This window comes from Diabrotica undecimpunctata, chromosome 2 (assembly GCF_040954645.1).
Source record: "Diabrotica undecimpunctata isolate CICGRU chromosome 2, icDiaUnde3, whole genome shotgun sequence".
Classification (NCBI taxonomy): Eukaryota; Metazoa; Arthropoda; class Insecta; order Coleoptera; family Chrysomelidae; genus Diabrotica; species Diabrotica undecimpunctata.
Genome location: NC_092804.1, coordinates 171,540,216 through 171,557,536, shown reverse-complemented (window position 1 = coordinate 171,557,536; position 17,321 = coordinate 171,540,216). Strand labels below are relative to the sequence as shown.

General features: G+C 33.3%; 1 protein-coding gene across 3 annotated transcripts in view; it reads right to left on the bottom strand.

Annotated features, from left to right (window-relative positions):
* The window catches only part of mino (glycerol-3-phosphate acyltransferase mino), a 115,038-nt gene that overhangs the window by 28,033 nt on the left and 69,684 nt on the right, over window positions 1–17,321 (bottom strand). Inside the window, exon 1 of one of the 3 annotated variants that reach the window (XM_072524010.1) lies at window positions 6,778–7,011. The exons of the other annotated variants lie outside the window; for them this stretch is intronic. Within the exon in view, the coding sequence (XP_072380111.1) occupies window positions 6,778–6,920 (143 nt within the window). The 5' untranslated portion in view covers window positions 6,921–7,011. Of the gene's footprint in view, window positions 1–6,777; window positions 7,012–17,321 lie in introns of those variants that run through there. 3 annotated transcript variants of the gene reach the window in all.

Genomic DNA, 17,321 nt, shown 5'->3' with positions numbered 1-17,321 from the left:
CAGACAAGATTCAGGCCACCTTGTCTTTATTCAATGAGTTTGATCCTCATTTACAGTTCACTGTTGAACTTGAGGACTCTAACACAAATAGTATTCCCTTCTTAGACATGCGTGCCATTAGAATGGGAGATAACACCCTTACTACAAGTTGGTACAGGAAACCAATGGCCTCTAATAGGTTTCTCAACTACCACTCTTGTCATCCCTTTAAATATAAATTAAACCTTATTAAAGCTTTAAGCTGCAGGCTAAATAGACTGATACATCCGATTAATCGAAGGGAATCCTTTCAATTACTTAAAAATATTCTGATTGAGAATTCCTATCCATCCTCCCTTATTAATAAATACCTTTATGCTCAAAGTTATGGTTCTTCTTTAAATGACATACCCAATGGTGACCAACTCAGAACAATATCAAATAATTCAATTAATAACACTGTTCTGCCTAATACTGTACTTGGGAATCCAACTACCCATTACTCATCTTTACCTTATTTTCCTCAAGTTACTGAGAAACTCGTTAAACTGTACAAACATAACAACGTACCGGTTAAAATTGCTATTAAGAATGCTAAGACTGTCAGGAATTTGTTTTCTAAAACTAAAACACCTCTGTCCCTTCTGGAACAAGTTAATGTAATATATCATATACCTTGTGCTGAGTGTGACTCATGTTACATCGGTCAGACAGGGAGATCACTGAGAGGGCGTCTTACGACTCACCGCAGTGATATTAATTTATCTAAGCATACTTGTGCTCTTGCCCAACATGCTATCAACACTAAGCACGAAGTAAACTATAATGAAGTTAAAATTCTTGGCACTGAACGCAATCTCGTAAAAAGACAGTTTTTAGAAATGTGTTCAATATTAAAACATCCTAATACCCTTAATAAGAGAACCGACATTAGTAATTTGAGTCAAATTTATCATGCATTAATTTTACAGAATTAGGCTTGATATGTTGTTTACTTAAATTTTGTCCCACATTGGGGTTTTGTTATTACATTCTCATATAATAAATTTAAATAAAAATAAAATAAAATAAATTATTCCTTCCTTAACTTAGATTTATCAACTTATATTTTATTAATATTTGTCAATATCACTTTTACATAATTAAGTAATTGTTCTTTTTGATGAACTTGTTTGATAAAATTAAACTGAAATTGATTCATAGAATCTTTTTCATTACGGTCCTAAATGTTTGAACCTTTGGACTGTGGAAGTTGTATTAATCTTCACCTGTTAGCTGGCTAACTAGTGACGTCATAATATTATAATAAATGATATTTTGGATTGACTTCGCATGCTTTGTTCTTTGTTGACAGATCAATCACTGTTGGGGTGAGTGGTGACTTTAACCACCTTTTCCTTTCATTGTTTGGTTTTTTAACGACAAGCTGTCAACCAAATTTATCACAATTTTTGAATATACCGCCTTATATATAGAGGTTGGTAGGTTGCCTTGCTGTTTATGTCACTTTGACCTCAAGGCCACCTCTCTTCACGTGTTTTCGTGGGTGTTAAACCTGTAAATTCATTTATCGGCGAGACTCAGTAAGCTAAAGACTGGTAACTTCATTTTATCTTATTACTATTAATCTAAATAACTTATAATGTTACCTAAAGTCAAAATTAAAATCTAATTTATTAAATAAATTTGTTGGAAGTGCATTCGTATGATCTTTTTAGTTCTTTACACTTTAAAATAAACCTTAATGTTTTTTACTTAAGTTTTTATAATAACTTTTTTATACATGTATGTTTATCACATGTTCTTTTGCTGTGCTAATTTTGTTAAATTGCAAACTATACTTAGTTTCAATTAATTATTTTATACAACGTTAACTCTGAATGTCCAGTTTCGTAAGTTTTTTCATATTTTTAACATCATTGACTGCTACATGTCTTTGTAAGGTAACACACTTTTGTTGTAACTTCTCTATGGATGTTTGGTTTCATATTGTTCTTTTTAGATGAACTGATGATGCTTTCTGAGCAGAAAGCGAAACGTCTTCAATAAATAGATGAAGTAGCCACCTTCTTTGTCTTTTATTTCTCCACTTTGACCGAAAAACCCACCACTCTTCGAGTGTACCTTAGTGTATATATATATATATATATATATATATATATATATATATATATATATATATATATATATATATATATATATATATATATATATCTACCAAAATGCCACAGCTAGCGTAAGAATACCTGAATAAGAAACAAATAAATTCTGTATACAGCGAGGAGTACGACAAGCAGACACCGTCTCTCCAAAGCTATTCACGACCCGTTTAGAACATACTTGTAAGAAGGCACATGTGAACGAGCATGGTATCAATATAAAGGAGAGAAGTTCAGTCATTTGAGATTTGTAGATGATATCGTTCTTATATTCGATCGTATGGATGATGCAATAATGTTTGAAAAATTATATCACGCTTTCTTGGAGGTCGGACTAAAGATTAATATAAACAAGACGCAAATAATGACTAATCTGGTGCTAAATCGAAATATTGCTGTTGATGGAAGGGATATTGTGCAGACTGCACCGTATAAGTACTTAGGACATGAAATTCGGTTGGGCAGAGATAACCAGACATGTGAGCTCCCACGTCGCATAATATTAGCCTAGGCAGCGTTTGGTAAATTAAACTATGTATTTAAATCGGATCTACCCATATGTCTCAAAAGGTAAATCTTTGACCAAATCAAATCCCAAAACAGATGATTGTAGCATTAAGATGATAATGAAGTTCATTAAAGCTTATTTAAATTATTTCGACATATGAATCGGAAATCAAGATAAATATTACCACGCCACATTAATCGATTATTTTTAGAGTTTCGCTAAAACACCTGACGAAGTTTTTTGCCTAATTTGGAAACATGGTATCGAGGCCCAAATAAACGTTTTGTGCCGAGTATATCCAAGTATACGGAGGAAATTAAAATCACTCTGTATATTACCACTATTGCCTGATGGATTTGTTGTCTTACAGGAAAGCGCAATACCATAAGGAAATTATATTTTCAGATTAGCGTCAAAGAATGTCTCAATTGCTATTCCGAAAGTTATCCTGTTCCTATCCCAGCCTGATAAAAAATTGTATCAAGAAGGAGATGACTACTGAATTAATCGAAACCAGCAGTACTAGTACTGCAGACGGTGATAAAACATACTTCTTTTTTTATCTACCGTAAAGTAGACGGCAGAAGGATGTTATGTAGGCATGCAGTAAAAACCGATCTACAGATAATGGGAGTGCAACAGCGGAAAATGGCTGCACGAGGCCGGTAAGAGTGGAGGAAAATAGTAAACGACGCCAGACTCACCTAGAATTGTAGAGCCGATAATGATGAAAGTCGAAGGGAAGGGATTTTACAGGCTCTCGAACTGAAAAAAATGCTAGCCCTAGCATCTTACGGAAATAAAAGAAAAGTAAACTTTACTTAAAAGAAAACACCAACAAGCAAACACTTCACCAAGTACTAGACGAACTTTTGGACAATCCAAAACATTATCTATTTCCACGATAAGATTAGTGTATAATCTATTTATAAGATAAGAGGCAAAACTTTTTCAAACCAAATTAAAATTTGATATAAACCAAAATGTATCATAATTATTGCGTTTAAGCGTTAAGAAGAAACAATAGAAGTAGATAAGTAAGCGGGATACTGGATCACTTTAAAAACCTATCCATCAGGATCTGTGATGTTGATGGTCAATGGGGGGTACCACAGTCTAGTTTGGCCTCGGGCTTGTACAAGAAATACAAGAAGTGATCGATAACGACTAGAGGGTTGGAAGAACTGATCGATTATCTCTAGATCTCATCCTCTGTCGAAGAATTGTCACCTTACCTGCCTCATTTGTCTCTTTGTCATCAAAAAGGTCATCCTTCACAAAGATTATGATTCATCACTAACTTTGCTAAACAGTCTTTCGAGGTTTTTCAGGAATTCTGGATCCACAGAAAAAATCCAAAACTTAAAGGAACAGCTATGTTTTGTTTCTGATCAACACAAATGGTTTTATGAACAAGTTTTAAATGAGCAAAAAGAATACAATATTTTTTTTTAAAAACTCGTATATCCTCTTTAGTTATCATTTTCAATCATTTTCATTAAAAAGTCTTTACTTATTTTATCAATATTAATGTTCTCTTCACTTTCAATATAAAAAACTTAATGTACAACCTTAATGTAGATAAAACATCAAACTTTAGCGAGAAACTAAGGAGGTAAGGGCACATACCCCATTTGGCATATAAATTATATAATTATATAAAATAAATAAAAAAGATTTACAGATAAAGAAGTTATGCAAAAATATTTTTTTTAATTCCAGTATGTAAGTATTGTATAATACAGCATACAAAATATTTTCGAGTATTTTATATGGTCGCCTGAGTGAATATTCAGAGGAGTTTCTTGGAGAATATCAAAGTGGTTTTAGGCCTGGTCGATCAACAACAGACCAGATCTTTGTGCTAAGGCAAATACTGGAAAAAACCAATGAATTTAATATCGACACATACCATCTTTTCGTAGATTTTAAATCGGCCTATGATAGTGTCCTAAGAAATAAATTGTATGAAGCCATGGATGAATTCTACATCCCCGATAAACTGATAAGATTGGTTAAGGCTACAATGCGTAAAGTTGTTTGCAAAGTCCAAATACAGGGCGAACAATCACAGGCATTTGAAACGCATGTTGGGCTGCGACAGGGAGATGCGCTGGCGTGTCTCCTTTTCAACTTAGCTTTGGAAAAGGCGGTCAGGGATGCCCAAATAGACAGCAGAAGAAACATTTTTAATAAATCATCCCAAATTTTGGCATATGCAGATGATGTTGATCTAGTTGCCCGCACAACACGCAAGCTAGAAGAAATGTATACCACCTTGTCACACGCCTCAAAAAATATGGGCCTGCAAGTAAATGAAAATAAAACTAAGATAATGGCATCAACACCCAACAATAGAGCCAGAAACATCGGCCACCAATTCACGGTTGATAATTCTACCTTTGAAGTGGTGGACAAATTCACATACTTGGGCTCCCTGATCACCAAGGAGAACGTCATGACGGAAGAAATCAAGCGAAGAATAATCCTAGCAAACAAATGCTATTTTGGACTGAATAGACATATGAGAAGCAGAAACTAAAGCCAAAAACAAAAATAACCATATACAAAACCCTTATACAACCAGTGTTGACATATGGGTCGGAGGCATGGACCATTTCCAAGGCAGATGAAAATCTCCTGCTTATATTTGAACGAAGGATCCTGAGAAGAATATTTGGTGGCATCTGTGAAAATGGTGTTTGGAGAAGGAGGTACAACTACGAGATATATCACAGATATAAACATATATTTGGTGGTAAAGACGTAGTATCCTTTAAAAAAATAGGAAGACTAAGATGGGCAGGACATCTGGCAAGATCACAGCAGAACAACCCTCCTAGAAGAATCCTTATGTCACAACCTGTGGGAAGTAGAAAAAGGGGTAGACCAAAACTCAGATGGAGGGATGGTGTAGATGAGGATGGTAGACAAATAGGCGCAGCAAACTGGCAACAGTTGGGAATGGATAGAACTGACTGGCGTAATAGACTTGGGAAGGTCGAGGCTCTTTTATAGGGCTGTAGCACCAATGATGATGATGATGTAAGTATTGTAGTGTATCTTCTTCTTGTAATGCCTACCGGGCACTCAAACTGCTGCTGCTAAAATTTTTCGGTTGTTGTGTTGAACCACGTACATCGTATTTTTCAGCCAAGAAATACTTCGCCTTCCTGGACTTCGTTTTCCTTCTACTTTTCCTTGTAGAATTAATTGCAGCAATCCATATCTTTCGTTGTTCCTCATGGTGTGAACAAGGTACTTGATTTTGGCTGTTTTTACTATGGTTAAAAGCTCTTTTTCTTTTTTCATTCTTAATAAAAGGTCCTGATTAGTAACATGGACGGAATAAAATAATTCCGAAATCCTCAATTTTCTTGCATGTAGCGTCTGTGAGAGTTCACGACTCAACTTCGTGCAATACTATAAAAAAGATATAACATCGTAGTAGCCTGATTTTTATGGGTATTGATAAATCATGGCATTTGAATAGCTGAGCCATTTTTTGAAATTCAGATCTTGCTTTCTCTATCTTAAATTTTATTTCTAGGAAATGGTCCCAATTTTCATTGACGTTCGTACTAAGGTAGGTGTATGTTTTTACTCTTTCGTCCAAATTGATGTTCCTTCTTAGAGATTGTAGTATATAACAACACTTAAAAATTTCACATTATTTAGTCCAATTATCGCAAAACTAACTTTTTTCCGCATGTCACACATGTGGAAACACACTTCAATTATGAGGAAAGAAAATTTATGGAAATAAGAGGTTTATTAAAAAAGATCGTGAAGATCAAAATAACAAAAGATTTGATTACAAAAGAGACCAGTATTGGAGAACATTAAAATAGGAAGGGAAGAAAATGACAACGAAGTAAAACAAATTGTACGAAAGCGATCGAAGCTTAATTAATAGTTAACTAATAAATTATTAATATTGTATAATGTAAATAAAAAATAAGTCTAGGCCTTCAATGCCTGTCGACACATGCTACATTTCTATGCGCACATTTAAAATTATTTTAAAATTATTGTCTAATCTTGTCGTAATATAACGAAAGTACATGTAGCAACATTTATCGAACAAAAAAACAAACAATGCAGATAACACTTATGTAACAAACCACTTACCCTTGTAGAAGTATAATAAAATAAGTGAACTGTAACACCAAGAACAACTGAAACGATCCATAGAGAACATCAAAAAATCCGTATTTTAGAAAAGCCAGCGATGTGGCGAGTGCCAAATTGATCCCGACAATCGATATAATCATTTCTAATATTTTCTACAACGTAACTAGCACACTCAAACATTTATAACTGATTATAGCGAGATGAAATTTTGAACTGACGAAAGTATTAAAATGAAGAGAAAATGTTACAGAAAGTGACCGGCTGATATTGATAATACGTATCGAAATCTTCTAATACACGATTGGTGAGGCGGCTTGTATCACCTATCTCACCGATATCTTATGGATTGCGTATATATTATTTATATTTAAGTATTAACCTATAAAACTTATCGGATGTCATATTTACAAACATTTTCTCATATTTAGACAAAGCATGTAACAAAAATTAGAAATTTGTTAATTTATTTAAAAAGAAGATAACAGACATTTACGGTCCGTTGTAATTAAAAACTAGGTACCTTGAATGGGTTGGTGATAATTGTGAACTATAAAAAACCGCAAAATAGCACAATTCTGATTTCACCTGAGACACATTCGTCTCAACCACCAGCTTTCAACAAAACAGCAACAAATAATATGGAAGAACGACTTTTGAAACTTTTGTTAATAAAAACAATAATCCCTTTAGTTGGATGAGTATTTTTTTTTATTTTTTCCCTGTACAGATTATCCAGAAAACATACAAAAAGCTAAAGACATATATAGTACATCAACTAATAATTTTCCAACATAAACATGTCTCATTCTGGTATCAAAGAGACCGCCTTTCAAATCAAGGTTGTCAGACATATTTCCTAAAATTCCTAAGGTTATATTTAAAAAATATTCTCTATTCTCTATTCGTTATTATTCAATTGCTAGTCAACGAACGACACTCTTAAATAATAATATGAACATATTCTCAAAAAAAAAAAAAAAAAAAAAAAATATATATATATATATATATATATATATATATATATATATATATATATATATATATATATATAAATTAACTAGGTACTAATATTTCCATGGACTCTTCACTAATGAATTAAAGCAACCGTGAACTTTGTATATATTACTTATATTCTAAGTAATTTTCGAATATTGGCAACATTGTAGTCTGGAGAGAATTTGAACGTTCGACGTTGCCCTGTTGGTGAATTTAGCGGTAATACTTTTAAAGATATAATGATCGACTTTTAAGAAATCAGACAACTTTTAAGAATCCAAGTTCTCAAAAACGGTTTCAAGAATTGTATTATTTTTTTCCAAATTTCATTGATTTTATACCTTACCTGGAAACATGAAAAATTGCAGATATATTAATAATGGTATTAAGGTTATATTCACTAATTTTAAACTCATGCATTATGGCAACAGCGAAGCGCCAAGCCGTAAATTCTAATGAACACCTGTTTGTCTGGCTATGTGACACCCTAAAATATTTCCTTTTGCAGAGGCGGAGGCTTATTATAAGGTATAAGTAATATAAGTTATAAGTAATATTATATTTTTCTAGGATGGCATTTTTTAAGATGCATCAACTTCTGTGTTATCAATAAATAATGACAATTATGTTAATGACAGCTCCGAATTAAAAAATAAAGATTTGCACGTACAATCCCAAAGAATAGTTTTAAATATGTATGAGTGTTTGAAAAAAGAAAATATTGGGATGGCTGATAATGCAATTGTTTCGAGAATTCATGTATTAAAAAAATCGGGTATAAGACGATATATACAATTATTAAATTAGGCACAGTTACAGATCATTCCTTAAAACGAAAGCGACCAAATAAAAAATTGGGTAGGATTGACACTGCTGCAAAAGACGTTATTCAGCGAACAGTTTACAATTGATAATGCAATTGTTTCGAGAATTCATGTATTAAAAAAATCGGGTATAAGACGATATATACAATTATTAAATTAGGCACAGTTACAGATCATTCCTTAAAACGAAAGCGACCAAATAAAAAATTGGGTAGGATTGACACTGCTGCAAAAGACGTTATTCAGCGAACAGTTTACAATTTTTACAAAGAAAATAGAGTGCCTACTTTAGAACTGATTCGTGAAAAATTAAGAGATTTCCCTGAATATAATTATATATTCCGCCGAATTCAGTGATTGTTATGGATAATGCGTCGGATCATTCCCGCATATTAAATAAAATACCTAATAATAACACGAAAAAGGACGAAATTTTAAAATTTATGCAACTTAAAAACATCACTGTTCCTAAAAAGACTCCAGTAAAGAAAGAATTAATTAGAATGATCAAAAGTCGGAATTTTAAAAACGAATACGTTATTGACACCATTTGCAGCAGGCACGGCCATACTCTTTTGCGATTACCCTCATACTATTGCATTTTTAATCCAATTGAAATGGTTTGGGGTACCGTAAAAAAACGATTGCGAAAATATAATCAGTCACCTACATTAAGCGCAATGGCCATTGAGAATATTCGAGAAATAATTAGTGGAATTAATAGCGATGTGTGGAAAAATTGCGAAGCTCATGTTGTAAAAATAGAAAACGAATATCCTGTTTTACCGGCAATAGCACCAATAGTTATCCAACCTGGGAACGATTCGACTTCAGAAGACTCTGACGATTCTTTTCAGTCCTTCTAATTAATTTCTTTACAGCTATCGCGATGCATCTTGAACACTAGTATTCATTATTATACAGTGTGTCGCATTTAAGATGAAGACACCTCTATATATCAGCTACTAAAATACATACAGATTTGACATTTTGCACAGTCATACATGTTGATAGTGCACATTTTTTTAAGATAGTCATCTGAAATTTAAATTTTAAACGCGGCTTACTGCGAATCCACAAACAGGGTAAATTTTCGATATTTTGCTTCGCGTTAGAGAAATCGGAAAAACTTATTTGGAAAAGTTGTTCCACTTATTGTAACCGCACATGCCAAATTTCATGACAAAATTCGCAATTTTAGTTTTTCAGTATTATTTGTAATCTCGATCCTAAATCTACAATTGGCTGTCTAAAGATGCATCTCGGGACAGCCAACTGTCCGTTTTAGAATCCTGACTACAATTGAAGAGCTTATTTCCAAAGTGTCTTACATCCATATAATGAAATCCATGAAATTACAGATTTTCATACAAATTTAACATACAAATTATACAATTTTACAATTTTCATATGCACTTTTAAATGGTAAATAAGAAGTTGTTTTGGTACATATAACTTTATTCTAGACTTGAAGAAATCTATAAAGTTTAAAAAAAGAAAATTAAAAAAATCGAAATTTTGGATTTAAGACACTTTGGAAATAAGGAAATAATTTTCAATTAATGAAAAAAGTAAAAGTGCGAATTTTGACATAAAACTTTGTTATGTGGGGTTATAATAATATTTGGAACATCTTTTCCAAATAACTTTTTCAGATATCTCTAACTCGAAGCAAAATATTGAAGATTCACCCTGTTTGTGCATTAACACTAGGCCGTGTTTAAAAATTAAATTTCAGTTGACTATCTTAATTGCTGGATAGACAATCTTTTAAAATTTTCTGACAGAATGAGCCATTATTTACAGATAATTGTAAAAAAATATTATGGTTTATGTAAAAACTAAATAATAAGTCCAATATTCTTATAAATCACTAAAATTAACAAGCTTTAATTTGAAAGAATTAATTTGTTATTTATTCGATGTTGTGAGCCCGCTCCCATTTGAAAAAAAAACTGATTCTGTCCTTTGAAGAATCCTATTCAAAAATGCCCCGTTTAAACAAATCGAAGGTTGAAGGGTGCCGGACATTTTTGCCGGAAACAATTCAAATTCAAAAGATCACCTTTTTCTGCTACGGAAAATATTGCTCCGATTTCTCACCAAAATCAATGTTGATACTTTAGTTTAGATACTCTTGAATCTCAAAAATACTCATTTACATATTTTTCAAGCCTCGAAAATGCATATTAGGTATCGCATTTTTCGGATTTTAAATCACCTATATCTCCAAAACTATTAACTTTTGAGAAAAATGACATAGATCTTATTTAGAGTCACCCAAAAACCTAAAAAATATTTTTTGGAGCACAAAAGGTGATATTTTGAATTTGTTTAAAAAATTGTTTAAACAATTTCTGCCCAAAAATTGAGAAATTTTCCTGAATATAATTATGTAAAAATTAATAAAAATTATATGATTTTTCTTGAAATATGCGTTTGATAACTGATCCCTTTTCTTAATTTCACGCCAATGGTCGGCATTGGCATCAAAGAATCTCAAAAGCCGACGCTTGGCAAATTGACGATGGAAAAAGTATACAATCAAAAGAGAAATTATGCTTAATCAAAGAAGACCCATGGATAAACCATTACAAAGCACTCACAAGTGAACTCCGTGTCTCAACCACCAGTGAAAACTGCTTTTTTTGTTTATAAATTTGTTTAAAATAATTGATTGTCTAGTATGTAGCCACAGTTGTTTCTTTAATCTGATGTTTAGATAATTTTAATTTTGTAAAAATAAGTTCAGTCCCCTGTGCTATGAAATGGCAAGAGACTGTTGGTCAGCGGACTGTTATTTCTACATGAATACTTTGAACACATAATAAATGAAACAAAATTATTTAAACATATGAGATTAAAGAAACAGTTGTGGCTACGTATTAGAAAATCTTTTTCTTCCTTCTTGTATGTAGGATTTAAAGTCTGTTTCTTCTTCAATATTAGCCTCCTAAATTGTTTAAATTATCGCACCATATTTTTCTTGGTCTGTCAATACTTGTTCGGTTATTTGGGACTTATCTCGTGTTATTCGTTTTATGCTATCCTTCTATGTCCTTTTATGTCTCTTACATTGCATGCTCTTCTTGTGTTTTCGCTTCTTTCCCTATCCAACAGACTTTTCCCTGATATTCGTCGGAGTATTTTCATCTCTGTTGTTTCTAGTAGTCGTCTCGTTTTAGATGTGTCAGGTCTTATCTCCGCCGAGGTCTAATTACTGCTTTATAGATTCTTCTCAGATTGTGTCATTAAGAGATCCCGCCGCTTTACTTGCTTTTAAGCTTTGTTGTCGTACTTCTTCTTCAACATTTCCGTAACTAGTTATATCTATTCCCAGATATCTAAACCTTGCTTCCTGCTTTATTATTTTCCCATCAATTGTCAAACCCAAGCAAAGAAATCACATATAGCTCCAGTGCAAACCTCAAAACTACCTTATTTTTATGTTGCTATCGGGTTTAGTGGCAAAAATGTGACATGGGTCAAAATGTCCCGTATGAAATTATTCGACGTTGGCAAAAGCCTCACAGTCTTCTGTCATAAAAAGTTGCCCTTTGTGTCGCATTTTTAAACTCAAACGCTTTTCAGTCAAGGAGCCTGTTTTCTCTCTATATGTCTTTGATCTTCTATTTTTCTCTATGAACCTTCAATATAGACTAGGTTCAAACTATTTCGTAGAAAAACCTTGGTTTATGACTACAAGGTGGGTATGCTGTAAGTCGATGCACTCTCCAATTAACTTCTGTAAACGTAGATTGCCATCTACCGGTTAAAAAAACTAAAAATCGAAGTTAAACTCCAACTTTCGCACGCTTACGTCTGCGGTGTTTCTTGGCGGGACTTCCCGATCAAGTATTTCAGTTTGTCGAAAGAATGAACGTTATTTCTTGAATTATAAAATTATAGTTTTTTCTTCCCCTTTAATTTGTTGATAAAATAATCATTATCACTCCAGTCGTCAGAGACGAAAATGCCACTGAACCTCTAAAAATCATACGAACAAGCTAAATTTTGCTAAAAGTGGCAATTTTGGAACCCCAAAAAATATGCAAAAAAGTTTATCACTCCTACCCCCCAGCTTCCTCCTAAAACCCCCCTCGCAGGGAGAAACAGAGCAAATCAATTTACCAAGAATCTGTACGCCGTAGACAAAAATGTTTTAAATAAAAATTGTAGCTGAGATAATTTTGAACAAAAATGTTTATTAGCGAATGAACTTAGAATTTACCATTCTAATTAGAATAGAAACATTAGAATGAACCATTCTCTTAGAAACAACGCTTGAAGCGACCGGCGATTTTGAACGTCAGTTACGCGCGCGAAATAGATTTTAAATAAAATTTGTATCAACTCGACGATAAAAATTCGATATGTATTTGTAATGAAATGTTTATTGCAGGCAACCCGTCACTGATGAGTAGGCAGAAGGAAACCTCAGTGTCGTCTGACAGTTCTTGTATTTCTACAGAACAAGATACAGGTACGTCACGAGTGAGTGGAGTAGGCAGATTGAGACCCCGAACGGAACCATTTCACTCTTAATAATGGCTCCAAAATGGGTGCCGAAACGTCGAGTTTCAAATTGTCAACACGCCGTTCGTCCCGAGAACTTAATTTTGATTTACCTAACCGAGGAAATTTATCCGAACATTTCATATATATATATATATATATATATATATATATATATATATATATATATATATATATATATATATATATATATATATATTTATTTGTAAAGTAAGCGTCCTTACTATATAATCAATTAATAGTACTGTCAAGTAGTACTTCATGGGTACATCGTGACCTCTATATTATTATATCATGTTTTTTTTAGAGGATTTGAGTGATATGAATTCGATATAGCTGATAATACATGGGCTAAATCTTTATTCTCATCACGACAATGTTTGTTGTTAAAGGTTCAAAATAGTCAAATTTCAATGTTATTATGGGACGATAAGTGAATATTTGTATAGATTAAAATATCTATTTTTATTTTGTTTTGAGTTAAAAACAAATGAATTTTATATATCAATAATAATATACATAATTGTGTTATTTCGTTAAAAATGACAATTTTTTAACAATTATAAATAGAAAAAAGAAAGGGGTAGCGGATGGATACTTCTCTGCGATCCCGGCAGGGAATAGATTTACTTTAGGAATAGCACACTTACCCACGCGAGCTCATGGATTTCCCCAGCCTTCAATTCCCGGAGAAACCATGCCCAAAGCCAAAGCATTCCCATTTATACTCTTTCCTCCCCCACTTCCAAATCAACCCTAAGCTAACCAAACCCCAAATAATTTTAGATTACTGATAATACTCATAAAGTAGGCAGATGTACTCAACTGGTTTGAAATTTTTTGATGTTTATTTTGACGTTTATTCAGTGGTTAGTGTCATTCGTACATTTTATCATAAAAATCCTTTTTCACGCAAAGGAAAAATCATACTAATTCGGTTATTTTTAGTTTAATTTATTAAGTTTAATTAAATATTGTTTTTATTTAACTAAGTTTGAAACAAGTATCCCACCAATTCGACACTGCGATGAAGTCCAAGTAGCACATATTGTAATTTTGTACGAGGAAGGATATGCACAAAAAGGTATCGCACGACGTCTCAGCAGAACTGAATCTATAGTTTCAAATACTCTAAAAAGGTACCGCGAAACAGGAAATTTTGTACGAAGGCCTGGTCAAGAACGCCCAAGGTGCACAACCGCAACTGATGACCGTTTTTTGGTTCTTAATTCGACACGAAATCGTTCATTGAGATCGATGCACCTCAGAAATGTGCTATTAAATGTTAGACAAGTTAATGTGAGTTCACAAACAGTTAGACGAAGATCAAATGAAGCAAACTTAAAGCCCAGACGCCCCGCCAAAGTTCCACGTCTTCTCCAAAATCATAAAGCTCGTCGTTTGGAATTTGCAGAAACACATATTTAGTGGAATATCGACAACTGGAAAAACGTTCTTTTCACTGATGAGACCAGAATCCTATTATGGAAGCCAGATGGTCAAAACTAAGTCTACAGAAGAGTTGGAGAACGATTCACCAGCTGCAGTCTCGCTCAGACCGTTAGTTTTGGAGCTGATGGCATAATTCTTTGGGAAGGTATTAGTTGGGAGGTACGTACCGCACTTGTGGAAGTGATTGTACGGATGACTGGTGATTCTTACGTTTAAAACATCCTGCAAGATTATATTTGTCATATGTTGGTTACATTGGATATGAAAGATTCACGTAAATGCACGATAATGCTCGACCACATGCCGCTGCCATAATGAGTAATTCTCTTGATAAGGTCCAAATTCGAAGATTGGATTGGCCACCGTCTAGCCCAGATTTAAATCCAATAGAGCACATGTGGGATCACCTAAAACGCAGCATACGACAAAGAAATCCCGTTCCAAATACGATAGAGCAGCTTCGGCTTGCTGCACAGGATGAATGGAATGCAATTTCCCAAGGATATGTCCAAAATTTACTTGCAAGCATGCTGAGAAAGATGCAATCAGTAATAAGAGCTAGAGGGGGGAATACTCGTTACTGATCATGCACTTCTTTCAGTTTAAACCAGTTGTTTAAGCAATTTAAATTATCATTTAAGTTTAGAGTAAAATAACGTTATTTACCTAATATTAAACATTTATTTTCTTCACAATTTTCTCCGCATAAAAATTTAAAATTGTTCATTAAACATTGTTAAAATAAACTCTATTTTACAATAAACGACTTGCTTGACCAGAATTTATTTTGAAAAAACAAAAATTTGAAAATTCCAAAATATTCGATATTTTTGTCCATGAGTGTATATAGAAAGCACACACAAAAATATAGTTAAAATTATCAGCATAAGCCCAGGTAAGCCCCAAACTAAATGCAAGATATAAACTTGAGGTAACCCAGACATATGCTCCGACTACCCAGTCAGATGAAGAAATTGAAAAATTTTATGAGGACCTAGAAACAGCGTTGCACGACACACCAGCATATTACACAATAATTATGGGCGACTTTAATGCGAAAATGAGGTTTAAACAAGATGATGCAGAAATAGCAATGGGTAAGTATGGCTATGGCGAAAGAAATGTGCGAGAGCAAAGATTGCTAAGCTTTTTACACCAGGAAAATTTATTCATGATGAACTCTTTTTTTGATAAAAAGCCTTGACGTAAATGGACATGGATCAGCCCAGATGGCAGTGTCCAAAATGTAATAGATTATATCATAACAAACAGAAAAGAAATAATCAAAGACATCGTGGTACGCAACAAATTTTCAATTTTCAAAGGAAGCGACCACAGATTAATCCGAGCTAAGATACTATTAAATAATGTCAAATTGGAAAGAAAAAAGATGATCCTAAAAACAAGAAAAAAGAAATGGATTCCCCCAGAAAACAACGACCTGTATGAAGATACACTAACTAGACATATATAAGACTTGCAAGACGAAATAGAAGATGTAGATCAAGCAAATGATGGCATAATGAAGGCTCTAAAAGAAACGGAAAGGGAGTGCTGTCCGACCGTTCTGACTAGGCCACTAAGCCGACGAAGCCAAAATGCCAAAGGGCTAATAGGTAAAAGAATACACCTGTCGGAAAAATACGGCTCCAACTACACAACAATAAAGAAATTAAATAAAGATATCCACCGGTCAATCCGAAAAGACGTAAGAGAAAACAATACAAGAGAAATAACTAAAATAATTCAAGAAAACAAAAGTTTAAAAGCTTTGAGGCGAAATACGAACAACACAGGCAACAAAAATATGTACAAAATAAAAAACAAAGATGGAAACATCTGATAGAACCAAAATCCTTGAAGTTGTCGAATCCTTTATATATGAGAGCACCGACGAAAGGCAATATCAGCCCCTGCCCAAAATCACAAACCAGGGATCAGAGTTAATGCCAGAAATAACTCCATACGAAATCAAAACTGTACTTTTTTTAATTTTCCAAATGGGCCGCAACTGTTATTAACCCTTAACTAGTCGCTACATGGTCAAAAAGACCGCACGTATTAAAAATTACTAATATTTCGGGAAAAAATTACATTTGGTAACCACGGCCTTCAGTAGCTTACTCATTCGATACGAGGAGCCTCAGTACTAAATCAGAGTAGCGGGAGGTTTGTTGATTAGGAGTTACAGCGCAAAGGTCATAATTTTCGCGCGCGTCTAGTCAGTTAAAAAGTTTTTATAAATCGTTTTATTGTGTTTCTTATCACCTTAAGGTATGTATAAACGCTAGTTTTTTTTTTTAAATAACATACTATTATACTTTTGTCTTATTGTTTAGTAACCTCTCTTTCTTTTACTATGTAATTAGTCATCAAATTTTAAATTACTTTCCAGCAAATTACTATTACGATATTTCATAATTTTCTTTGTTCTATTATTGAGAATCAAATATTAATTTTTTTAAATTTTAAGCACAGCAAACCTTTAAATAACTTGTTTGGCTTTATTTGTAGAATGGACTATGAGAAGGAACAAAGGAGACTTCAAGGCCTCATGGAAGAAGAACCGCTTGATATAGAATATGACGACGACGATGACGAGAATGAAATAAATCCGGAAGTTATTGATGAGAGGTCGGAAGATTCGGAAAGCGAACAAGAACAGGATTTAGAGGAAATAGGAGAAGTTTTACTGAATAATGTACAAGAAGAAAGTGTTTTTAGGGGAAAAGA